General features: G+C 32.9%; 1 protein-coding gene across 5 annotated transcripts in view; it reads left to right on the top strand.

The window, feature by feature from the left end:
• Positions 1-26,720, top strand: part of LRP1B (LDL receptor related protein 1B) — a 1,798,389-nt gene that overhangs the window by 1,140,352 nt on the left and 631,317 nt on the right. For all 5 annotated transcript variants that reach the window (XR_012497488.1, XM_074335786.1, XM_074335783.1 and 2 more), the window contains 3 exons: positions 2,591-2,836; positions 19,981-20,178; positions 21,654-21,858. Coding sequence is in view for 4 of the 5 variants with exons in the window: in XM_074335786.1 (XP_074191887.1) it covers positions 2,591-2,836; positions 19,981-20,178; positions 21,654-21,858 (649 nt within the window). In the remaining variant the exon portion in view is untranslated. The remainder of the gene's footprint in view (positions 1-2,590; positions 2,837-19,980; positions 20,179-21,653; positions 21,859-26,720) is intronic.

Below are 26,720 nucleotides of genomic sequence, written 5' to 3'. Positions count from 1 at the left end.
AAAAGACACATTGCTATTAATCCCCCTCAAAATACTCCCCCTCACTTCGAACACACTTATCCCATCTTTCTTGCCACTTTCTGAAGCAGTTCTGGAAGAACTCTTTCATGAGTATCTTTAGTTGCACTGTCATGGCCTCCTCAATGTCCTGAATCATTTTGACTTTGGAGAAGAGCCAGAAGTCGCACAGTGCCAGATCAAGTGAATAAGGTGGATGAGGACACACTATAATGTTTTTAATTGACAGAAATTGCCATATATCAGAAGCAATGTGCGACGAAGCATTGTCACGATGGAGGATAATTTATGGCACTTTGAAACACTCCTTCTCTCAACTGTAGCTCTCACCCAACTGACTGCACCGAACAAATTGAAACTTGTCACACACTGTTACTAAGGTTAGATATGCCACTTCCCATATTGAAGATCCCTGCCTTTTCATTGGATGGTACTTGGCAGCGGTATTCACCGTAGTTTGTGATCACAAAGGAAATGCTCACCATATGTTTTGATTGCATCTTGTATAGGGTTAAAGGAAGAATTGACAAGAGACTAACCATGCACATATTGACATTAAATTTATATATTCAGTTTTATATTTCAATATGTATTTTGTTTATCCTAAATCTATGACTTAATTTCTCAGATAGCATCAGGAAGAGACATCTCAGTACTGTGACAACAGTCATATTTGTAGCTTTTTTTTCACTCGCAGAATATGATGACATTTCTTTACAATAATTCTCTTGAAAAAGAATGTCAATTGAAAAAAATGGGGCAAATACATTGAAATGACTGCTGTTTTGAAATGATTATGATTATGGATGAATAAACCCATTTGGAGGAACCAAGAAATTAATCTATTTTTTTTTTTTTTTTGTCTTCTAAAATAATACCAAACTTGAATTGAATTCTTAGAGAAAATAGTTAATGTAATAATTTTCTTCTCTTATTCCTATAACTACTATCTTGGTGACAAATAATATGAACAATTGACCAATATAGAAGTTTAAAAAGTGTAGAAAACGTTTTCTAAAACCTTGCATTTCAGCCCAATTTTTGAACTGGATAAATTTCCATAGGTAGCAGGAAATCATTGTGGTATATAAGCACATATTACTGTAATTTGCCAGTTATTGAACACCATTCTTTTTTAGTATGTCTCAAAATACAGAGGGTGCCAAAAAAAGGTATACATATTTTAAGAAAGGAAAAACTATTAAAATTGTAATACTCAATATATACTGATAGCAAAAGATGAATACAAGTCACATTTGACTTCTGCTAAATTACAAGAGGTGTTCAAACTGGTTACCATCAGCGTCCAGACACTTCTGATTATGGTGAACTGCTGCTTGAGCAACATTGATCAAAGTGTCCACTTGTACACATTTTTATTTGGCACCCCAGGTATATCTCTGAATTAAACAGTCTTTGAAAACTACTAAAATATATTTTTAAAGCAAAGAAAGACAAAGTGTCTTTTGCCTTTATTACCATGTATTTAATAGTGCATAGTAATGGGTAATAGTGTGGTTGCTAAAACAATTATCTGGGGTTTTTTAATTTTTTTTTTTTTTTTCCCCTCGTGGGCTAAGTATGCTGTCTTCAAATTTTCCCAATTGGACAAGTAGGTCCTCAATTTGGGGGAAATTGTGTGCCTTTGGACAATTTTATTACATTTTTTTTTAATTCAACAAATTATTTTCAACTGTTTACTCTATGCTAGGCACTGTGCTAACTATTGTATATACATTTGTAAATAGATCACATATATTGTATACCTTCAGGTAGCCTACAATTTTAGGATGAAGTAAAATGATTAATAAATACATCTAATATAATTATAAATTATAAATCCTGTGCAAGAACAATGTCTTTCTTTATAAGCCAATTATGTTATCCATGCAGTCAATACAAGTTGCTCTTTATTTCACCTAAAATACCACATCAACTGTTTTGGTGTATGTGTTTTATTTATTATGTTTCCATGGCCTCATTGAATTAATCATAATAACCAATTATTAAGGCACAATGTACAGTTTACCTAAATTAAAAATAAATGGGTGTAGCCAGTGAAGGAGAAAATAATCTATTCTGCGTTATCATTATAAATCAGAATATAGATGTAAAAAAGATATATAGATATTATGCATATATATGCATATGCCTGTTCATTTATAAACACTAAGATAAGTAATATTTCCAGATCATCAATGTATGTCATCCATTTTAGAAGACCTCAACAATTGATTTTGTGTAACTCCTAAAAGGCTCAGAATAACTGATCTAGTAATAATAGAAACATTGAACTCACTTTACCTCTATGGGGTAAAACCAAGCGTATTCCAAAGTTTTATAGAAATAAAAATCTTTCATGCTCAATTCTTATAGAATCCAAAGAATACATTGGATGAATTATTTTATCATCCCTATCCCAACCCCTGATAATGAAATCCAAAAGGCTTTCTTCTATTCATTATTCTACACTTGCTCTAATTTCAGCCTTAGGGAATTGAGTTCAATGATTAGTATTTAATTGAGCAAAACACTTGATAATGTCCTATAATTTGTTCTCCTCTTTTTATAGACGAATGTTCTCTGAACAACGGAGGCTGTAGCAACCACTGTTCTGTTGTTCCTGGAAGAGGAATCGTCTGTTCCTGCCCAGAAGGACTTCAACTCAACAAAGACAATAAAACGTGTGAAATTGTGGATTACTGCAGCAATCATCTAAAGTGCAGTCAAGTATGTGAGCAGCACAAGCACAAAGTCAAGTGTTCATGTTATGAAGGGTGGAAGCTGGATGTGGATGGTGAAAGTTGCACAAGCGTTGGTAAGTAGATGTGTGTTTTGGGGTGTTTAAGAATAACAAATGCGTTTTTTGTTGTTTTTTAGATTTTGTGTATCTTGCTATAGTTAAGAATAGTTAAGCTCTTCAGAAAAAAAGCAAAGAACACCTTCAGAAAATTAATAAAAGAGTTCAACTAAGTTTAGGTAAGGCACTTAAGTATAATGTGTCATTTTAGACCTCCTCCAAAATTTTCTGGACAGAGAATATTACAATAATTCTTACCATTACAATTCATTGGATTGTTTTTTTTCCTTAGATACTGGTTAAATCATCATCCTTCTTAGGGGGCTTATTTATTTATTTATTTACCCTTCGAGGCATTTTCTTTTATTTCTCTTTGTACACTTTTTAGAAACCTCCAAATTCTGGTTCCTATCCCACACTTCCAAAAGTTTGTTCTATTGTTCTTGAAAATAACTCCTTCTTCTGGCTGAGTTCCTCTGCTAACTGCCATTTAAAACATTGTGCTGATTCTTTCTTTAGGTGGCATTCCACAGTAGAAAAAGCAGACAAAGGCTGTGGAATCTGACATTTGATCTCTACTTCTGCATCTGGCATTCATTATGTATGTGACCCTTGGCAGGTTACATAAAATTCTTGAGCCTCGGTTTTCTCATTTTTCAAATATCAAGGTCCATTATAACATTATCTTCCGTACAGCATGTTGCTAGAATAGTATAAGCACTTGTTACTGTACCCCACACCTGTTAGGGGCTTAGTGAATGAGGGCCTGCCCCTGGCTTCTTCAAATTCTAGCAACATGCTTTGTCTGAGGCTACAGGACACTTAGTGGTCCATGAGTACAAATTGAAGGGGTCCATGACCTTTGTTAGAGAAAATATAACACCATTTTTTAAAAATCTGTCACTGACAGTTGATATTTCTCCCGATTGTGAATGTAAGCTACAGACCAGTTTTCAGCAACTATGACTATGTCTCCTATAGAAGTAATAGATCTATTCATATCACTTTAAAGTTGTTGTCAATATCTCCAAATATCACTTATGTTTTAGCTTTGATAACCACAACTGCTTCAATAATAGAGGTCATTAGACCTAGTGCTCAATCTTGATATTGAATGCATTAATAAAAAAGCACATATGTTATTACATCTGAAAATGTTTGTTGTTTGCTATTGATAATTGCATTTCAGTGTGTGTGATTCCTTTATGAATATGTACTTTTCTTTCTTGCTGTTTTTGTACTTTTTAAAACTTTCCGATAAGGGGTACAGAGGCTTCATTATTGGTAAGAACCCATGCATCATAAATTGTTTCATTTTATTTCTTCTATTTAGATTGTACTTTCCCCTCTTCATCTCTAAAAACGCTGATCTTCTTTAAAACTTAGTAGCACAAATCTTTCTTCTTTAACGGAGCCTTCTTCCAAATATTCTTGTTCTTCACGTATTTCTCTTTTTTATGTCTTGAATATATTGTCCATGAATATATGGTCATATTTTTAATTTGCTGTTTTATATTCTTATCTATCATATTCTTTATTATGCATCCTTTGATGAAATAATAAGTATCTAGAAGTCAGAAATCAAGTTATAGCTGTCTGTCTTGTGTTTTACATAATATCCAGGGAATTCTGGAAAATTAACATGTATTAAAGATAGTATTGATTTTTTAGATAATATTGAATTATTGTATTATTTTCTTTCAAATGTCGTTTTTAGGTTGCTTAAAATTTGAGTCCCAGAGGCATGAGATTAGCAAACATTTATTTGACTCTTTGTCTTCCATGATTCTTGAATAAAATAATTGGCACGAGGGACTGAAAGATATAGCAGTTTGTTTTGATGATAATAGTCATTTCATTTACATACATGTTTAGAGTTGAGGAAAATAGGTCAAATTTTGACCTCAGACATATTTGTATTCACATTTTACATGAGAATTGGCTCCATGTTGAATGTTCAGATACAGATGACAAAATAATTGACTTATCGTGGTTTTGTACTTTATGAAATCAATAACATGAAAGTTTAATATTGGAATAATGTAACACTTGAATATAAGTGACTAGGTGCAAAGATAATTATTCTAATGGCCTTGACTCCTCCACACTCAGTTCAGAAAGAAACTAACAGTACCATAGGATTTCTCATTGTTAAGGTTGCTATATTTCACATGTGGCTTTGTTAATCAAAGAGGGAAGCAAAAGTATACAGGCATAACTTGAGATATTTAGGTATGGTGCCAGACCACCACCACAATAAAGCAAATATCTCAATAAAGTAAGTCACATGAATTTTTCATTTTGTCTCCCAGTGCATATAAAATTTATGTGTATACTATACTGTAGTTTACTAAGTGTTCAATAGCATTAATTCTAAAAAAAGTATTGTGCATACCTTTGTTAAAAAGACATTATTGGCAAAAAAATGCTAACCATCATCTGAGCCTTCAGCCATTGTAGTCTTTTTCTGGTGGATATTGATATTGATGGTTGCTGACTGATCAGGGTGATGGTGGCTGAAGGTTTGGTGACTGTGGCAATTTCTTAAACTACAACAACAATGAAGTTTGCCACATAGATTGACTCTTCCTTTCATGAACAATTTCTCTGTACCTTGTGACACTGTTTGATATAATTTTACCCACAGTAGAATTTCCTTCAAAATTGTAGTCAATCCTTTCAAACCATGACACTGCTTTATCAACTAAGTTTATATAATATTCTAAATCTTTTGTTGTCATTTTAACAATCTCCACCGCATCTTCAGCCGGCGTAGATTCCATCTCAAGAAACCACTTTCTTGGCTTATTCATAAAAAGTTAACTCGTCATTGGTTAAAGCTTTCATCATGAGACTGCAGCAATTCAGTCACATCTTCAGGCTCCATTTCTAATCCTAGTTCTCTTGCTAATTCTGCCACACCTGCAGTTACTTCTGCACCGAAGTCACGAACTCCTCATAGTCACCCATTAGGGTTGGAATCAACTTCTTCCAAACCCCTGTTAATGTTGATATTTTGTCTTCTTCCCATGAATCACAATTTTCCTTAATGACATCTAGAATGGTGAATTCTTTCCAGAATGTTTTCAATTTACTTTGCGCAGTTCCTTCAAAGGAATCACAGTCTATAGTGGCTATAACATTGCAAAATGTTTTTTAGTTGTTGTTGTTTTGTTTTGTTTGTTTGTTTTATAATAAGACTTTAAAGTCAAAAATTACTCCTGGATCTTTGCACTGCCAAATGGATATTATATTAGCAAACATGACAACACCAGAAATCTTGTAACTCTCCATCAGCTCTCTTGGGTGACCACATGCATTGTCAGTGAGCAATAATATTTTGAAAAGAATCTTGTTTCCTGAGTGGTAGGTCTCAACAGTGGGCTTAAAATATTCAGTAAACTATGTTGTAAACGGATGTGCTGTCATCCAGGCTTTCTTGTCCCGTCTGTAGAGCACAGGTCAAGTAGTTTTAGCATAAGTCTTCAGGGCTCTAGGAAATTCAGAGTGATAAACGACCATTGGCTTCAAATTAAAGTCACCAGCTGCATTAGCCCTAATAAGAGTCAGTCTGACCCTTGAAGCTTTGAAGACAGGAACTGACTCCTTCTCTCTACCTACGAAAGTCCCAGATGGCATCTTCTTCTAATATAAAGCTGTTTCATCTACATCAAAAATCTGTTGTTTAATGTAATGATCTTTGTTAATTATCTTTACTAGATCTTCTAGATAACTTGCTGCAGCTTCCATATAAGCACTTGCTATTTCAACTTGCACTTCCAAGTTGTGGAGATGGTTTCTTTCTTTAAATTTCATGAACCAATCTCTTCTAGCTTCACACATTTCTTTGCAGTTTCCTCACCTCTCTCAACCTTCATAGAATTGAAGGCTTAAGGGCTGGTTTGATCTACTTCCCAGACCACTAAAAGTTTCTTCATATCAGCACTAGGGCAGTTTCACATTCTTTTTATTTTTATTTTAATTAAAGTTTATTGGAGTGACGATTGTCAGTAAAGTTACATAGATTTCAGGTGTACAATTCTGTAACACATTATCTATATCTCACATTGTGTGTTCACCATCCAGAGTCAGTTCTCTTTCCATCACCATATAGTAGACACTGTTTACCCTCTTCTAGAGCCCCCGCCCCACTTATCCTCTGGTAACCCCTAACTCATTGTCTACGTCTATGAGTTTTTGTATCTTCATTTGTTTGTCTTGTTCTTTTGTTGTTTTCAGTTTTATATACCACATATCAGTGAAATCATATGGTTCTGTACTTTTTCTGTCTGACTTATTTTGCTTAGCATTATAATTTCAAGATCCATCTATGTTGTCACAAATGGTACTATTTTATCTTTCCTATGGCCAAATAGTATTCCATTGTGTATATATGCCACACCTTTTGAATCTATTAATCTATCAAAGGGCATTTTGGTTGTTTCTAATGTCTTAGCCACCATAAATAAAGCTGCAATGAACATTGGAGCACATATATCTTTATGGATAAATGTTTTCAGAATTTTGGGGTAGATACCCAGGAGAGGGATTGCTGGGTCTTATGGTAATTCTAGTCTTAATTTTTTGAAGAACCTCCACACTGCCTTCCATAGCGGCTGCACCAATCTGCATTCCCACCAACAGTGTATGAGGGTTCCTTTTTCTCAGCCTCTCCAACACTTGTTTCACGTTCTTATTACTTGTGTGTTCACTAGAGTAGCACTTGTAATCTTCAAGAACTTTTCCTTTGTATTCATCATATGGCTAACTTTTGCAAGATGATGAGCTTTCGGCCTTCTCCATGCCTTCCTCACTAAGCTCTATCATTTCTATCTTTTGATTTAAGTGAGAGATTGTACTCTTCCTTTCACTTGAACATTTAGAGGCCATTTTAGGGTTATTGATTGGCCTAATCACAATATTGCTGTGTCTCAGAGAATAGATTCATCCTAAGAGAGGGAGATGATGTAGCAGTCAGAACATACATTTTATTGATTAAATTACCTGTTTTATATGGGTGCAGTTCATGGTGCCCCGAAACAATTGCAGTGGTAACGTAAAAGATCACTGATCACAGATCACCATAAGAAATATAATCATAATGTAAAAGTTTGAAATACTGTAAGAATTACCAAAATGTGACACAGAGACATAAATTAAGCAAATGCTGTTGGAAAAATTAGGCCAATAGACTTGCTCAACTCAGAGTTCTCATTAACCTTCAATTTATAAAAACACAGTACATGCAAAGCACAATAAAATAAGGTATGCTTATATTTTACTTTAAAGATAGTATGGAGGTTTTCTTATATGAATAATTTAACTTGCCGGTAATTTATCTCTTCCTGAAATATTTAGTGTACCAAATGCCATTGTCAGCACTTATATTACTACAGAAAATATAGGTTTTGTTTGGTAATGAAATTTATTTCTTATTTAAACCAATTTTCATATACAAAAAAGATTTATACTGTATTTCATTTACTTCATTTCTTTTTGAAAAACCTACACCAGACTCATAATTCAATAAAAATGAATTGACTATTAATTATAGAACTTCAAATTTCCATCATTCTTCAACTGAGTCCCTGTTTTTGAAATGTGTTTTTTCTATTGAATGTAATATCTGTGCTTTTTCTTCTTGACATTTCAAAAATAAAGAATAATAGTACTCTTTATGATTCAGTTTAGAACTGTGATTCCCCTATTTTTTTTTCTTTTTTGTTGAATTTTCCTCTTTAGTGTTTCCATATTTTCTATTTCTCTCAACTCTATCCTTCCTAAACTCTTTAAAATCGGGCTTTTGCTGAATTGCTGAAATTATTCAATTTTCTCTAAATTCACACCAAAATTATTAGTTAAATATAATGATTTCCATAGATCTTGTTTTTGTGATCTCTATTTTTTATTTAATATATCCATAATTCTTATTTTTCTTGAATGTCCCAATATTTTATTTCATAGTTCTTTACATCTTCCCTCTTTAATACAAATACACAATTTATTAATTACCTTACTCCTGAAGCATTGGTTTCAATAGCCAGATTATTGCTGTTGATTGCATTTCTTTTCTATCTCTGATTTCTTTGCTGTTTGCTAGGCAGCTCCCTTACAAATTTGCAGCATATTTCTTGTAACATTGGAGAGAACACTATGGCATTCCTTTTTTTTTTTTTTCTCTTAACCTGGATTCTATGTTATTTTCCCACTATTATTTTGATTTGTATTCTCTCATTATTCAATTTTTAGATTTAAAAGTTTGTGTTTATTGTTAGTTTATATCATTTTTAGGAAAGACATTATGGATGTAAACACAAAAATGTTTAAATATAATGGTTACTTTTTGGTACACTATGCCTGTTACCCAAACTTTAACTCTCACATGCCTCTGTATGTATTGTCTTATAGAACTCCTCACTCTGAGAACTTGTGTTATTACCTCAAATCTGGTTACTGTGGCATTTACATCTATACCTATATTCTCTTTCTTACTATCCAATTCTATTTCACCAGGTATAATCAAGTAACCTCAAAATTGGTTGGCTAAAATATACTCTTTCTTTTCTCCCTCAATATTCCATAGTTCTCTCATTGGTTCCATATTTCATCTGGTCTTTAGGGCTCAAAACTTCAGTTAACTTTGACTCCTCCAGTTCTGTGCTCCCCAGTCTCTCCATATTTTATTTAGTTTTCCTCCACAGTATCTCTTTGATTCAACCCTCGTTCTCCAGTTGAGTAGCACGGTACACAGAAGAGCCCAGGAATTACGTATTCTGTAATCATGATGACAGTTTTCTCTCTGGCCTTTTTGCTGTCATCCTTATTTCCCCATTTTGTGAGGAGAATATTAAAACTTGAAAGAATGTAGTTTTTGTTTGTTTGTTTTGTTTTTAATTTAAAAAGGAGATGGAAATCGAAATTCAGAAGATGAGAATTAAAGAAAAGAGGTGATACATATGGGAAATAATAAAAATTGAAAGAAAAACAACAATAATAATAAGCAGATGGCTACCTTAGAGAATAATGGAAGATGAACGTGAAGAAATCAGGGTATTTCTAATCCCTTGTGGGGATTTCTAATCTGGCCATCTATTCCTTTATTCATGTTTATAAAATGACACTTTAACATATCAGTCTCCATTCATGATTTTTAAAGTAGCTTTCTACTATATGGAAAGAAACGCACATTTTCCAGCCTGCTATTCAGGGCCTGTTTTATTTTTGCTCATTTTATCCCTCCAACCTAAGGTTTTATTATCTTCTACTGTGGGTTTAAACTCTAGGCACATTATTACTGTTCTTAATCGTCAGTAAATGAGTAGTGGGCAAGAATATATAACGTATTTTTACATATACTACTTCATTTTACCATCTCCTCATATACTTTGCTCATTGTCATCTATGACCTTTCAAGATGACATATCTTCTACATTCTCTGGAAACTTGAATCTTTATTCAAAATCCCCTCTTCTACGAATTACTTCTTCAAGTTAATTAGTATAATACTGTTAGTAGCTTCATTTATCAAGCATCTAAAATGTGATGGGTAATTTATTTATAATTTCCAAGAAACCAATTATGTATTATTAACACTGTGATTTTTATACCTATGAAAACTGAGCCCCAGAAAGGTCACTTCATTTACCCCAGACCTTGTCATGAAGAGATGTTAGAAGAAAGCTTTCGAACTTCATTCCTCCTGACACCAAAGTAAGAACTTTTATAAGCTACTGCAAAGATCCAGGTCATCTCTCCGTGTTGGATGCCTTCACACTCACATGATATCTTTGAATAGTCTACATTCTATGAGCTACTTCTGTCACCACTTATACCTATACTTCCTTAAAAGCTGAGATTGAATCAAATCATTTGATGCCTTTTAGAAATATATAAAAAATTTGCAGCAAATGCTTGCTGAATGTAAAAGTATCTTCTATTACTCAAAATAGTAATGTTTTGCCTACATTTATATGCTCTGTGCTATGTGTACAACTAATTTGTTGCTTCTAATTACTATCACATGGTATGTACCCACCTGTTTTTATTTATCTGTTCTTACAAATTACACTCAACTTAGCCCCAGCTCTCTGCACAAATAATGTTGCCATAGACATGCGTTTACCTATATTCTTATAAATCTGTATGAAAAATTCTTTGGAACCAAAATTACTGACTCATAAGATATACTTGTACTTATTATAAGTAAGTAGAATCAGTTCTTCAGAGTTATTGAAAAGTCTATATCTGTACCAAGAATCAACTTCCAAAGTTCCCACATCCTTGGCAGCTCTCAAAGTTATCCAAAATCCTAGGTTTTTCCCCAATATATAGGGATAAAGTGATATTTAATTGCTTGAATTGGTATATTTCTTGTTACTTATGAGTTTGAGCATCTGTATATATGCTTATCCCTTTATTTGCTTTGTCCATTTTCTGTTAAGATTAATGCCTTTTCTTATTGATTTGTGAAAATTAACTATATGTTCTAAACTTTAGACATTTCAAATATCTTCTCCATTCAGTAACCCATCTATTAATTTTATTCATGTTAACCTTTGTTGAACATACCCTCTTTATATGTCTGCTTCCCTCCTTCACTTCTGCCTTTGCTTCATTCTTTTTCTTCCTTCCCCGCCCCCATAATCATTTTTATATTCTCCATATTTAATGTCTTCTGGGCTAACTATGCATTGATTCTTATAACTAATCATTAATTTATGTAATCACAAATATTTAAAATTAATTCTACCAAAAGGCAATGTGCTATGCCCTAGAAATAAAGATTTTTTTTTTGTTCAGTCCCTTATCCCAATGAGCATGTTCTCTCTCTCTCTCTCTCTCTCACACACACACACACACACACACAGACACACTCCAAATGTAGATCCTTACCACTTATGAATGGAAAAAAAGATGACTTTTTAAAAAACTGAAATATAAAGTAGTGCTATTGAGAAAAAAAAAATGAGACATTTTCAAGCAAATAATTCACGGGAGACAACAAACAAAATGGCTCTCGAAAAATTGATGGGCAGCTGGTGATAAAATCTTATAAATTTATACAGTTGAGTAACAGTTGAATGTCCACCCTGCCCTTCATTCCATAGATTGTCTTCTGCTTTCATGTATATCACACTTCAGTCGTACTTGACTGAGCAAATTCTCAATATAGCTATAGCTGAAGGAATGGAGAAAAGGAAGTAATAATGTATACTGAGCCAGAGAAACGATAGACCATTTACCACTTCATAAGTTTCTACTGTGTAAAGGAAATATATCTGATGATGGGGAAAGAGAAATTAAAATAAATTATTAAATACAAGAACAGAAAAGACAGTAAAAACCCTGAAGTGGCAGTAGAGAAAACATTGTAACTATAATATCACTTTTTCTTTGATGAGATACATATGATAAAGAATCAGGAGCTATTCAGATAGAATTACTACTGTAGCTGTAGAGTTAGGATAACAATTTACCCTGAGAGGACTGTCTAGAGACTCTTTTTCTTAGACGAGTCATCTACTGCTTTCATATTCTGTCTTGTAAAAATCATTATGTGAACCTGTAGTGGAACTAAAAGAAAATCATAGAAAAGAGAATTATATATAGAACACTACGGTCTTCTGGTGTTTTTAAAAATCTACTTGAGATATACTACATTTATAAACATGAAATTTTTCACCATAATAATGTAAATTGTGACCTCTTTGCTTTGTACGTATGTCATCTCATAGCATTCTAAAGCAGAAAAAAATTAAGTCAGTTCTAAATTAAGAGTGTGATGGGCTGGTTTGAACTGTAAATTCAGTCATTTACGAGGCAGGAGCTAGTATACTGGAAAAATTGTTAGAAGACTATAAAAATTAGTGACTATTTCACATTTTCCTGATATTCGTTCCAAATTGAGATTGCCCCAAAAGAACATAATATACCTACATCAAAATTGGAATACACAAGAAAATTTCCATTGTATTTTATCTCCAAATATTTTTTTTCTTTTTCTTAAGAAAAAAACATTGTAAGACTTTGATTTTTTAAATTCAGTCTTCATGATTTTTCACTAGTTTATGAAATTACATATTGGATTATTCATTACAACTTTTTTATTATCTCAAAGAGGAAATAATAATTCCATAAAATAACATAAATCTTAAAAGTAGAGGCACTGGAGAAATTATCAAGATTCAGAACTGAAATATAAATTTTAATATTTATACTTTGATGTTTTAATTATTGGTAAACTGGTTTATTATAGTCATGCATAATCAAATAAACATTTATCAAACAACTATATTCTCAACACAAAATAACTATAGTACATACAAGAAATTGAAAAGCTTTGAACAGTTTTAGTAAAATACTCAATGTAATATTCATTGTTCTGAGAAACCAAGGTATGTTTTTAATCACCTTTAATTTTATTACTAAATCTTTCAAACATATTTGAAACCAATAAAAAGTAATGGGTTCATAGTCAGCATTTTACAAATATTGAAAATTTGTTATTCATGATACAAATCATCTTCCAAAGTAATAAAACATGAGATAACTTTGAAGGCCTCTGCATCCATTCCTTCATCTTCAGAAATAGCTACTTTTGAGAAGTTGATGTTCTGTTCTATCATTGTAGATTATGTTGGGACACAACATATAATATCATTTTTGGTTCAAAGGAATATACTTTCTCAAATAGAACATGAATAAGAGCAGTAAGCCATTTCTTAAATAGTGCTATAGTAGAAATATGAGTTCTCCTGAAGGGAAAATACGTGTTTTATAGTATTTGTCACACTGAATTACTTTGCTCAGATTATATGTCAGCCTAAACAAGTCTCATTTTATTTAAGAGTATTTCTAAGAAGCTAGAAATGATCATTCCTTCTATTACTGGTTTAATTCTTATTCTTAAAAATTATTAATCTTAATAGGAAAAATATGTAAATGTTAGAAAAATTATACCAATGCAAAATAAAGTGAAAGCTAGTTGTCCTCCAACTCCCAAACCCCAGTTCTCATGGAAGAGGTAACAACATTCACTAATAAATTCCTCAAGAATTAGTCTATGATTTGCCTTATATAAATCCACAAAAATCTTTTTTTTTTTTTTTTTTTTAACTTAAATGATAGCATAGTATGTGCAGTGTTTTCACCTTGCTGTTTTCATCTTACAAAATCTAGGGAACTATTCCCTGTTAGCACATGTATGTCAATCACATCAATATATGTGGCCCCATAATATTATACCCAATTACTGTACCATATGTTAATTATCCAGCCATGTATTCCTTAACATGTTGTTTTCAATATTTTTCTACTGCAAATGACATTGCAAAGCATTTCCTTGTTCTTCTGCCATACTTATATCTAAAACTGTATCTTTAGAATAACTCCTTACAAATTAACTTACTTGGTCAAAAAGCCTATATATAGAAATTTTTAATGGTATTGCCCAGCGGCTCTCTATATAGGTTATAACAGTTTATACTTCCATTATCAATATACCACAGTGCATTTTGTCTACACTTTAATCAATAGAGTAGCTTATCAAACATTTTTATGGCTTTGAATCCATTTATTATTTTATGAGAGAAATTAAGCACTTTTATAATTTAAAAGTTGTTTATATTTTTCTTTCAATGAATTGTCTCTTCGATATTCTTTTCTCATTATTTACTTGAGCATTTCCTTCTTGTCAATTTGTAAGAGCACATATATATTAAATAATTCAGTCTTTTGCTTATTGCAAATATTTTACCCACTTTGTCTTTTGACTGTGTTACATTTAGTCCTACAAGTTTTAAATGATATTAAACATCATTCTTTTCTTTAGGTTTTCTACGATTTGCATCAAACTCAGACCGTCCTCATTCTAGAGTTCAAAAAATAGTTCATTCTACATTTACTTCTAAGACTTTCATAGTTTCATTTACTACATGATTTGTTTATTTCATTTTTTATTAGTTTCAGGTATACAAAACAATGTAATAGTTAGACATGTACTCCCCTCACAAAATAATAACTCCCCAATCTGCTACCCGTCTGACATCATATATAGCTGTTACAGTTCCATCGACTATATTTCTTATGCTGTACTCTACATCCCATGAATATATATATATATATATATATATATATATATATATATATATATTTCATATAATCAATATATATTTATATATAAATATATGTATATATATTGATTATAGCTGACATTCAATATTATTCAACTTCAACTTCAGGTGTAGGGTGCAGTGGTCAGGCATCTACACAGTCTATGAAGTGGTCTCCTTAATAAGTCCAGTCATTATTTGGCACCCTACATAATATTTACAACATTATTGATTATATTCCTCAAACTATACACATCAAATTTTTAAGCCATCTGGAAATTATTTTTTGTATTAAGTCAGACATTCTTGAAATTTATTTTCGTTTCCAGGTACTTTAAAGCTGTCATATCTCTGAGCTTTATATTCAGTTATGGATCAATACCAAATTATTTTTTATTGAAATAATAACATACCTTAATATCAGTTGGAGGTAATCACTCTTACATATTTTCCCTAGAATTTTTCTGATGAGTCACATAGTTTTAATATAATCTTTAGAATTATCTAATATTATTTTAAAGAATGGTATTTATAATTTGTTTTCATCACAGGAAACTTATAAAATCAAGCAGAAGCAAGATCTTTGGGATATTATTGTGTGTGTTTTTTTAATTTAATAATACTGTGTGTCTCTCCATTTGTTAAAGTATTCATTCCTTTCACTAGCATTTTAAAATTTCTTCATATACTCTTTTTATATTTCTTAATAATTTTATTCCTACATTCCTTATGTTTTTTTCATTGTTGTTGTTGCTAATGTACATTTGTTCTTTTTACATTTGTCTTCTCAGAAGCTGTTTTTTGTAGGAAGTCTAGTGATTTTTGTCTAAAAACCTGTAATCAAGCCCTCTTCCCACTCCTTGTGGCTGGTATCTACTGTTCTGTTTTTGTCTCTCTTGTTTTGCCTTTTCCAGGACGTCATAGATATGGAATCATATAGTCTTTCCATCCTGGTTTATTTTACTTAACATACTGCATGTCTGTTTCTTCCTTCTGACCCTCTTCCTGGGTCTTTAAGGTACCAGTGAGCTCATAGAAGGTCCTGGGACCAAGCTGTTACTTCTATTTCTTTTTTTTTTTTTTTAAATTGATCTTGGGTTTTGCCTCTTAGTTGTGCTACCTCCTTTGAGAATTGTGCTCTGCCAGAATATTTTTTATTATATATATATATATATGAAGAGAGAGAGAGAGAGAGAGAGAGAGAGAGAGAGAGAGAGAACGATAGATATAGATATATAGATAGATAAAGATATTGATAGATATATAGATATATAAATGCATAGATGTATTAGATAGATAGATAGATAGATAGATAGATAGATAGATAGATAGATAGATAGATAGATAGGGCTGCAGGCATCCTCTCAGTAACTTTCTGCACCTTGAATGCATTCAGCAGCCGTTCTTCTCCTACTGTGGTATTCTGGTAATAAATGTCTTCATGTCTTCCAGTGTTAGTAAAGGTGGAACTTGTATTTCTTTTTTCTTTTCTTCTTTTTTTAATTTTTATTTTTAGATTCCTCTCTTCTTCTGGTGTGGTATCCTATATTAGAGGCAGCACCTCATTATCTTGCAATTTTAAAACTGTACATTCTTTATCAGCTGTTAAATATAAATTTTTCTAGCACGTAGCTGCTGCACCTATAATTTAGTTCCTGACTAAGGGCAAACTGCAAATCAAAGGATGGGAAAGCTGTTCAGAGCTGAAATGTCACTAGTTTTAGCACTCGCTCAGAAATATCAGACTTCCTTTTGGAGTATTGTCATTCCAGCCTTTCTCTTAAGCAATATCTCTTTTGTTTATTCCTTTGAGTAATCTTTGAAATTTAATATTAATAATAATTAAACACATATTTAGATATTACATATTCACACTTCTAACTATGAATTATCTTGATACCTCGGTATGTTACAAATTTTATAAATAACAAAGCACTGAGGATCAGAGACTTTAAGTAAACTTCTCAAATTAATACAGCTGGTTGGTGGCAGAGCTCTGTCAAACCTGCATTTTCTGACCCCAAGTCTCTTGCTTTTGAATTACATTGCAGTTACTTCCATGTTTGTATTTACTATGATGATTTTCAGGATATAAAACAAATTTGTATACATTATATAATTGTGTTCTGATAACAACAATTGAAAGTCGGTTATCATTGACCCCATTTTACAGGTAAGGGCATTTAATTCCTAAAAAGATAAAATAATTTTCCAAAGGCAAACACTTGTTTCATAGTCAGAGCAGAGAAGCATGCAAAGGGCTCTGATCTAAAATTAGGTATCTTTCTTTTAAGTACCTGTATATCCAACAGAATCATTTTCTTTACATTACAAATGCTAAATTCTGGGTTTTAAGTTTTCTGAGTACTTGTTCTCTTGGGAACTATTTGGATCTAGTAATTCTGAATGTGTTTGGCATCTTGTATCTTTTAGCTATTATCATAGTAATGTACAATAAATTCCCAATTCTGGGCAATAAATAACCGTGACACCTAAGTGATCCCAACAATACACATAACTTTGGCTAACAAGTTGTCAGGCCTTTGCAGCAGTCCTTATGGTCTTGGGTGGAATTATATTATGGAGTCAGCAGCAGCTCTAGTAGATGGCTCTGCTGATCAGGGCACGGCTCTAGCTTTTAGCTAGTTTCTGAAGATGCATTCAGTTCCTCTCCACATGTGTTCATTCAAAACATAGTTTGTTAATGTGCTGGGCAGAGCCTCCTCAAGTAGATTCATGTCTAGTGGGGGTGGGGGGGCGGAAACACACCCTGCAGCTATCTGTCTTTTAACACGTTGCATACGGATCATGAGAATCTTCGTTTTTTTTCTGAGCCATGCGTTAAGCACGGATAACGAGAATTCTCGTTTTTACTGTTGACTCTTTTTATTTTGCACATTTTATTGAATTATTTGTGTTTCGTTAATAACAAAGGAAGCTGCTTTCTGCAGTATCACACCAGGAGGGATTACTAACATCATAGGTGAGTAAATCCTAAAAAATTCCATAGAAAAATAATAAATGACATAGAAGCATTTAAGCTTTAAAGAGAAGAGTGCATTTTAAAGTAGTTTCTTTTAAAAACCTGCCGGAACAGAGGGGTATGAGGGATTTAAACCCCGCTGTACGCAACGTGTTAAGTAAGCTACCACAAGGGTAGTCAGGCTAAGTCCACACACTTCTGAATCTCAGGCCTGGCACTTAATAGATGTCTTCCTTTGCTGCTAGGAGTTAGGGACACCATAATGAGCAAGACAGACAAGATCCCTGTTTTCATAGAGTGTGTAACCTAGTGAGGAAATAAATGACAAACAAGTAAATACTGAATTTAAAATATACCTCAAAGAGAATAAATAGGCTATGGTGATATATAGTAATGGAGACGGGCTTTTATTAGTTAACTGATCAGGAAAGGCCTCTGAGAAGATGAGATTAATGACAGCAGTAAACCTGCTTGCAGTGGACAGAAACTCAGTTCAAATTAAGTTAACTAGGTAAGTTCATTGGCTTGCATATACAAAACATGGAAAGTGTACCGGCGATTTGAAGGAAGGGACTATTCTTAGGGATACTTGGAAATATGGGTAGGAATAACCTTAGATCACAGTCTCTCCCCACTGCTTCCTTCTTTGTGCCTTTTTCCTCTTCTCCTATAATACCACAAATAGACTTCTTCAGACTACAAATGTATAAACACTGAGATTTGTGACCTAGGAGAAAAAGAAACTCACTGCCCTCAGCTTGAAAACGTCTCTCTAAGTTTACACACCTGTGAACCTTAGATCTTAAATCCACCCCCTGGGCCAATCACAGTGGACACGGATGACATAGCAGCTCACATTCAGAAATATGTCTAGATTTGGGATTGGAAAATAAATTTCCCTAAAGGAAAGTACAAAGAGGTGGCACTAACATGGAAATAGGGGGAATCTTTGCAAACTTGTCTCCTTTCCTCAAAATGTATTCAGCAGCAGAATTCATATTAGTGTGTCAGACAGTAATTGGTTCAGAACTTGATACATTTTTAAATAATGACATAATTTTGGTAAGTTTCAGATATTGAAACATTTTTTTCTTTTTCTTTTAGGTACAAAAATATAAAACTTTTAACCTCATTTCTGTTTTCAAACTATTTCCCTTTCTCTCCACTCAGACTTGATTCAGGTTTAAAAACTAGTCGGGGTATAAAACTGAAACCAACAAGCAAGTAAAACAAAGAGGCAAACAAAATCTCATAGACACAGACAACAGTTTAGTGGTTACCAGAGGGTAAGGGGGGTGGGAAGATGGTAGAAGAGGGAATGGGTGTCAAATATATGGTTAAGGAAGGAGAACTGACTCTGGGTGGTCACACAATGTGGTGATCTATTACATCATCACCTATAGATGATGTCTTACAGAATTGTACACCTGAAACCTACATAATTTTACTAACCACTGTCACCTCAATAAATTTAATTATTTTAAAAAAAACCAAAAAGAAAACCCAAAAAACAAAACTAGTGGGAAGTAGTATAGTCATGATTTTATTGGACTATGGGGAAAACCGCTTCTTTATTCCTATGGAGACCCCTCCTTAACTATAAGCCCAACAACTGTTTTCATAGAAATCCTCTTCTTGTTTGATCGCTCTGCTTCATGGCTCTGTAGGCATGTGATGAGATATTAATGGCAGAGCTAGTTTCAGCTAACTCTTAGCAATTTCTGTTGTGTTTCTGAGGTTTGGATTGTCAGCTAAAACACCAAGAAAACAGAAAGTCTTCCATTTTGTGTTCAAAGTGGAACAATTATTGTATTCTTTTATCAGAATTAGGGAAACAAAAATCCAAGACAGAAAAATATGTGTATACCATATTTTATCATTAAAATAAATAAGTTTTTCAAGTTCTTTTTTTTCAATTTTGGATTAAAAACAAATTTCTGCTTTAATGATAGAGTATTATGTAATTAGTTGCACCTTAAAATGAACAGATTTTGATCTCATCTATTTTATTCCACTTACCAAAGTATATAAATGTTTTCATAAGTTTATTAAAATAAATTTAATTTCAGATCCGTTTGAGGCATTCATCATTTTCTCTATTCGCCATGAGATCAGAAGGATTGATCTTCATAAAAGAGACTATAGTCTACTTGTTCCTGGGTTGAGAAACACAATAGCGCTTGATTTTCACTTCAATCAAAGTTTACTTTATTGGACAGATGTTGTGGAAGACAGAATATACCGGGGCAAGCTTTCTGAAAGTGGAGGTACATGTGTTACAATATTGAGTTAATGTTTAGATTCATTTTAAACTGAACATTCCAAAAAAGTATGCTGTGATAAAAAGGAAATTTATTTAATCTTTGACCTCTTAGTCTTTATCTCCTCCCTCATATATGTAAAACCAGGGATGTATATGTGTGAAAATATTTGGAGGGAAGGGAGTGGTGAGGACATGGGCTGTTCACTACATTTTCAAATTGTGGACTTTCCTGTGGATTTAGGTGAAGAAATATATTGACAAGAAAAAATGACTGTCTTCTACATGCTAGTAATTGTGGGTTAAAACAATTTTGTTGTTGTTGTTGTTGTTGTTGTTATTGTTATAATTATCAGCATAACTCAAAGAAATGATGAAGAAATTTTTACAAAGACTACTACTATGAGTTAAATATTTGTTTTCCATATTTTGACTTATCTCTTGTGTTTAATCTAGGTCGTTCTTAATTGGCAAGGATTTGAGATAAATATATGTGATGTTTCTCTTGAAAATGTTACATCTGTGTAGCATTTCAAGGGCCAGGTATTTCTACAAAATTCTAAATTCCTTTTTAAATCACCTTTGCAATTTTGGAAAAATTGCAATATTTAAACATACAATGTAGTTATGATGGATGAATGTATGTCATATTGCAAGATGTTGATTTCAAATGATGGATTTAGGTCCATGAGATTAGATAGATGGTTAACTGTGTAAAAATAACACTGTTAAAATGTCAAATAATAATCACTGGTAATGTCATAAACTATGAAGAGTTATCCTATGAGAAAAAGGTATTTTAAAAATGTGTATATATTTTTTTTAATTCTGAGAGAAACTAAGGAGTGGATAAATAAGAATATTGGTGGACATTACCAAATTGCTTATTTTTATTTAGACACCACTAATGCCTTCTTCTCTTATTCGCAAATGAGTTACATTTTGCAAGTCTCATAGCCTGGGGTGGCAGGTAAGGGGAATGTGATTTGGGGCTTATCTTTGTTATAGTTAAATGCAGCAAAAGCTATCTTACCTATCATACTTCTAAAAAGAGTGGGAGCTGACTTGCTACAATACTGTTCCAGTGTGATTTTGTTTCTCTTTATTCCATCAGTGAAGAGCAGCATTTGAATTAAATTGCACCACTTTTAACTTGTACATCATTATCATTCCAAAAATCTCTGTTCTGCCAAAAAAATCAGAGAAAAGAAATAGCATTTTTGCAACTTGAACATTGTTATTAGCCTCAGAGTTGTTTAAAAATTCTATTCTACTGGCACTGAAAGAACCTAAGAGATTAAAAAATTTCTGTTTAGAAAGATCAGTAATTCTACATTTTGGGCCTTTTTAGTTTCTCCTGAGCCAGGTAATACTTTCATACTCTATCTCTCAGAGTTAACATAATGTTTAAGTCCTTTGTCCAGCTAATAATAGGCCTATTCCTCTGAATGGGTACAAGCGTTGGTTTCCCTTTTCTTACAGGTGTCAGTGCAATTGAAGTGGTTGTGGAGCATGGACTGGCCACCCCAGAAGGACTGACCGTTGACTGGATTGCGGGCAACATATACTGGATAGACAGCAATCTGGACCAAATTGAAGTAGCCAAACTAGATGGTTCCTTAAGAACTACACTCATAGCAGGAGCCATGGAACATCCCAGGGCCATTGCTTTGGACCCAAGATATGGGTAAAGAAGTTTGCCTTCCATACATTCACTTTGGCATTAAAAAAAAAAAAAATCTTCCACATAAATATTGAATTTAATTATCTCATAAAATATGAATCAAAGTGTTTATTTTGTACATGTATACATATGTGTGTATGCATATATATGTAGTTGTGTATATATGTATGTATACATATGTGTATGTGGTATGTGTGAGGGATATATATATATATATATATATATATATATATATTTATAATTGGATATATATGAGTTTATCACCCAAATTTGGTTATTTTTACATTGGTAATTTTAGAGGATAGAAATACTTTTTTTCTAAATACAGGCATTAAGCAGGCTCTATTGGAAACTATTGCAGCTCTATTATGAAGCAGTAATTTAATGAATTTCTCTTTGACTTGTCAAAGAGATGCTGTAATTGTATCTAATGGTTGCAATCTACAGGGTCAGTGTTTAATCCAAACAGTCACAGGCGTTAACCACCTCACCTTTGATTTATTTCATATGTACTTGGAGTTAGTTTAAAAGAAAATTAGAATAAGCGTGAGGAAGTCCATTGGTGAGATGCTAACTATTGGGACATTTGAAAGACAAGGTACATGATTCTGGAACACAAGGTCAGGTGCTGAGTAACTCAGATCATTATCCCAACTGTGTTCCTGCGTGTTCCATTATGAAAGACCAGAAGAGAGACCCTGGATTTGGAGCCAGAAAATGAGGGTTCCGGTTTCTAGGTGGTCACTTATTTTCTGAGAACCTACTCAAGTATACTATCTCCCTTAGATTTCAGTTTTCTTTTTTGTAAATTAGATATAATTATCATGAGGTTGTCTTTGAGAAGATAGTAAATATGTAGGAGATATGTAACTGACATATGTGAGAAAACTTTGTTATTACTGTTGATTATTTATTTCCTTGATAATGCTTTTGGAAATCCAAAACCATTGTCAAGTATAAAAGATAGTCGGAAAAAAAAAAATTTTGCTTCTGTACCTTTAACTAATACAATGTCCAGGGAACACCAATAAGAGTGAGAAGTCAGCCAGAAGGGAGTTAAAAAGATGCAGAAGAGAGAAAAGGGAGTTCTGGGTTTAAGTCAGCTTCCTGGCCACACTCTCTGGCTTGTGTGCCTCTTTATGACCAATAACTGAGACATTGAAAGATTGGGAAGTTTGTTTGTTTTTCTTTTCCTCTCTTCAGACACAGACACTGAAGGGACAAAGGAAACTGTCTAGAGCCGGGATCCAAACAGGCTTTACCTTTCACAGAGTTTTAAATGTATTTGAATAAGTTGTCAATACTTAAAATGGTAAGAGATTTTGCATACAGCTGTGCATTTCTGACTGTTTTTGATAAAGTAGGGAGATCCAGCAACAATGATAGAGATCTGGCAACTGTGCCTTTCAGCCTGGGGGTATGTTCTCTAGTTTAGCCAGTTTATACTTTGCCCATTTCATTCATTACCTCCTATACTGACAACTCACCAGGAATAGACGTGCTATGTTTAATGAGAAAGTCCCTTTTCTTAAAGAGACTATTTCTAAGGTTATAGATTGCTGATCCTGACTCTTTACATTCTCCAAAGGTTTGTTGTCTACAGAAGCCACACCCTCAGTGTAACAACTGGTGAAATTTTAACCTATTAAACCTACCTGAGTTGTCCCTGCACGCTCTCTGTATGAGAAGCTTTCTATAAAGAAGAAAGTGATATTTTGGAGAAAGTTATAGTTTTAGCATGTATACTAACATGATAGGAAAGCTATGAATGATTCCCAAATTACAATTGGCCCACAGAGAGAGGGAAAAAATAAAAATAAAATAGGTATATGAAAGTTTTTAAAATGGTTTGACAAAACAAAGCATTAAAGCTGGGAGTTGAAACTTCATTTTCTGTAGCTTTGAACTGATAGTACTTAGGATAAACTTGTTCATCTTAGTTTGTTTGGTTTACATCCAACCTGAGAGGAGACAAAGAAAACAGAAACACAGAGGACACACAACTCACAAATACAACTTAAGTGAAAATAGACTATTTCAGTAATATAAAGGAACTTCAGAAGTAAAATATCCCCAAAGAGTTGAAAGCCAGTACAGACCTAGCCTGTTTATTAACAAGGAAAACCTGATAATGTTTCTGAGACAGTTGATGCCCTTTGTTATTAATGGCTATTATGATATTGTGAGGCTAATTAAGATAACTACAGTAGTAATAAAATTTAAAAAAAGAGTGAAGATATAACATTTGTAAATTTTTTGTATGTGTCACATAAATGACCAAAGTTCAGATGACAGTACTAATTCATACATCTCTAGGAATGAATTGAAAGGTTGACAGGTTGGGCTATTGTATGATAGGATTTTTATTGTTAAATATGTCTTACAGAGGATTCATAAGAACTGAGATATGAAGTTATATAAATACCTTTAATTAAAAGCCCAGTTGTATCAATTAAATTTTAAAATGCAGTATAAATATTAATATATTTTCAGGTTTATTAGATATTTTGGTAAAAAGTACATAGACATTTTTAAATGTTGTATGTTTACTGAGGTAGGCTGAGAACATAATAAAAATAAGCACGCGCGCACACACACACACACACACACACATGAACTTCATAGCAATGCTAAGCACAAGAAAAGCAAAATTGAAAACTAATTTAATTTGATTTAAACTCAACTTACTACTTCAGTGCTATTCAGAAAGAAATGGAAGATTTTTCCCTTATTTCTCAAATTACTCATGAAATATATCACGGAACTGTGATCTAAAATTAATAGGCGTTCCAAAGACATTTAAACATAGTTTGAAAATTTTTATATTAGGATAAATTCACTGGATAATTTTTTGAGAAATATGGTTTGTCTAAATATAATTATCTTTCCTTCTAAATTGTAAGCTTTCCAATGGCAAGCAAAGTTGCTTCCAAGCCTAGAAAATCTTTTGCTGCTCTTGGTATACATAATTGTGCTCAATAGACGCTCTTGGTATATACAACTGTGCTAAATAAAGTAATTTATACTATGTATGAATAGATTTTGTTTACATGTAACTAACAGTAAGTCAAGGGTACTCCTTAAAAAGTAAACTGTACAGTAAAACAACAAACAAACAAAACAGCTAATGCTATAAACTTTGTTTATAATAACAAATGAAAAAATAATAGTTTGCTCTCACAGCTGAGGAAAAAGACGGGCTATAATGTTAGCCCCATAAAACATGTATACATCACATGAGGTTCCTACAGCAATGTAGGTCTTTGTGACCTATTTTACAGATAATCAAAAAGAAGTGTTTTAGATAGACTACTTTGCTTTTTAAGTATAGTATCCACTGGCCTTCATTTCACATTATAAAGCATACCGTATTTTCTACCATGCTACATCCCTGCAGCATTCTGGGTTTTGACCCAGTATCCCAAGTGGCAAGTTATAACAAGATTGTAAATTGGGGGTGTTAGGAAGGAGGCATTTTTCTTTCATTCCACTTTTAGGGAATACACTTATTGCTAAGGTGATCTCAATGAGTACATGAATCTTCTCTAAACATCAAGCTTATTATTAGGGAGTAACAAGCACCAGGGAGTTCATAATCTAGCGGCTGTGCTCACTTCAGTTCTTGAACTTTTGTTGCCTTTATTCTTGTGCCAGCCTGTGGCGTCTTCCTACTCCACTGAGGGTATTTAGTTTCCATTTGTTATGATAAGTGGATTCTGCTATAACAGTTACAATTGGTAAAAGCATATAGTAATCGTGAAGATTAATAAGACATCTAAATACAATTTTCATTTTATCTGGGTGTGTTCTTAAGCAAAACTAATAAAGACATTGTTGGTTTTAGCCGACCTAAAAATTATAGAGCAGTAACCTCTTTTTTTTGTTAAGATCATTTATTTTCACCTTCTGCAACTTAACCTGATAAATGATAATGGCCCTTTCATGCCTGTAATGGTATAATTTGTTCATGGTCTATTGACCCAATTTCAGCCTGATACAGGCTAACCCATAAATGCAGGAACTGTAGAATTGGTACACTGTAGTGTCCTTTTTAAAAGCAACCGTGGCTGAACATTTCCATATGTCCTGTAAGAAAGGATATTCAGTCTTTGTATACTTGAAAAAATAATGCATTCATTGAAAAGCTAATACATTTTAACCATAAAAAGAAAGTAATGTGGGAAAAATGATTCTTTTAAAATACCACATTGTGAAGTATACAAAAGACTGCCTAGAATTTTATGAAACATTGATCCTTGAAATCGACTTTTAAAATTGATTGTAAACTGACTTTTGGCAAGCTTAAGAATACTTTCAGAGAAGCTGATTCTAGAACATTGTATTTTATAAAAAGTATTGTAAATTTCCCGCCTGAATTGATGAAAGATTAAGATCATAGTGACCACTACAGAAGAAACAGCTTAATGCAGCTATATTTAGTGAAGAAATGTAGGGATTACTCATTTTAGAGTGCTGCAAGTTGTCCCAAGCCATATTCATATATATATATATATATATATATATATATATATATATATATATATATATATATATGATTTTTTGTGTCCACTGGAAGCATCTATTTGAGAGTCCACAGTGCCATTTTTGTAAACTTACATACAGAGCATGTAGATTTGCAGGGGTGCTGATATGTATGTTGAAATTGCCATGACTACATAAGGCAAAACTAGGTAGAAAGTTACAAGGGAGACACCAAATCTCCATTTGTTATGCATGCAAAAGACAATGCTTCAGAAGTCTTTGGGTCATTAATCCAGAGCGTGAAGTACAGACTTGTCTAGATCGGGTGGTGGTTTATTCAGGGATACTCAGAGTACCTATGACTCTCAAATTCACTGTTTGTT

Source organism: Rhinolophus sinicus, linkage group LG01, assembly GCF_036562045.2.
Source record: "Rhinolophus sinicus isolate RSC01 linkage group LG01, ASM3656204v1, whole genome shotgun sequence".
Classification (NCBI taxonomy): domain Eukaryota; kingdom Metazoa; phylum Chordata; class Mammalia; order Chiroptera; family Rhinolophidae; genus Rhinolophus; species Rhinolophus sinicus.
Note: the sequence above shows the minus strand (reverse complement) of the source record. Positions and strands in the feature narration are given on the sequence as shown.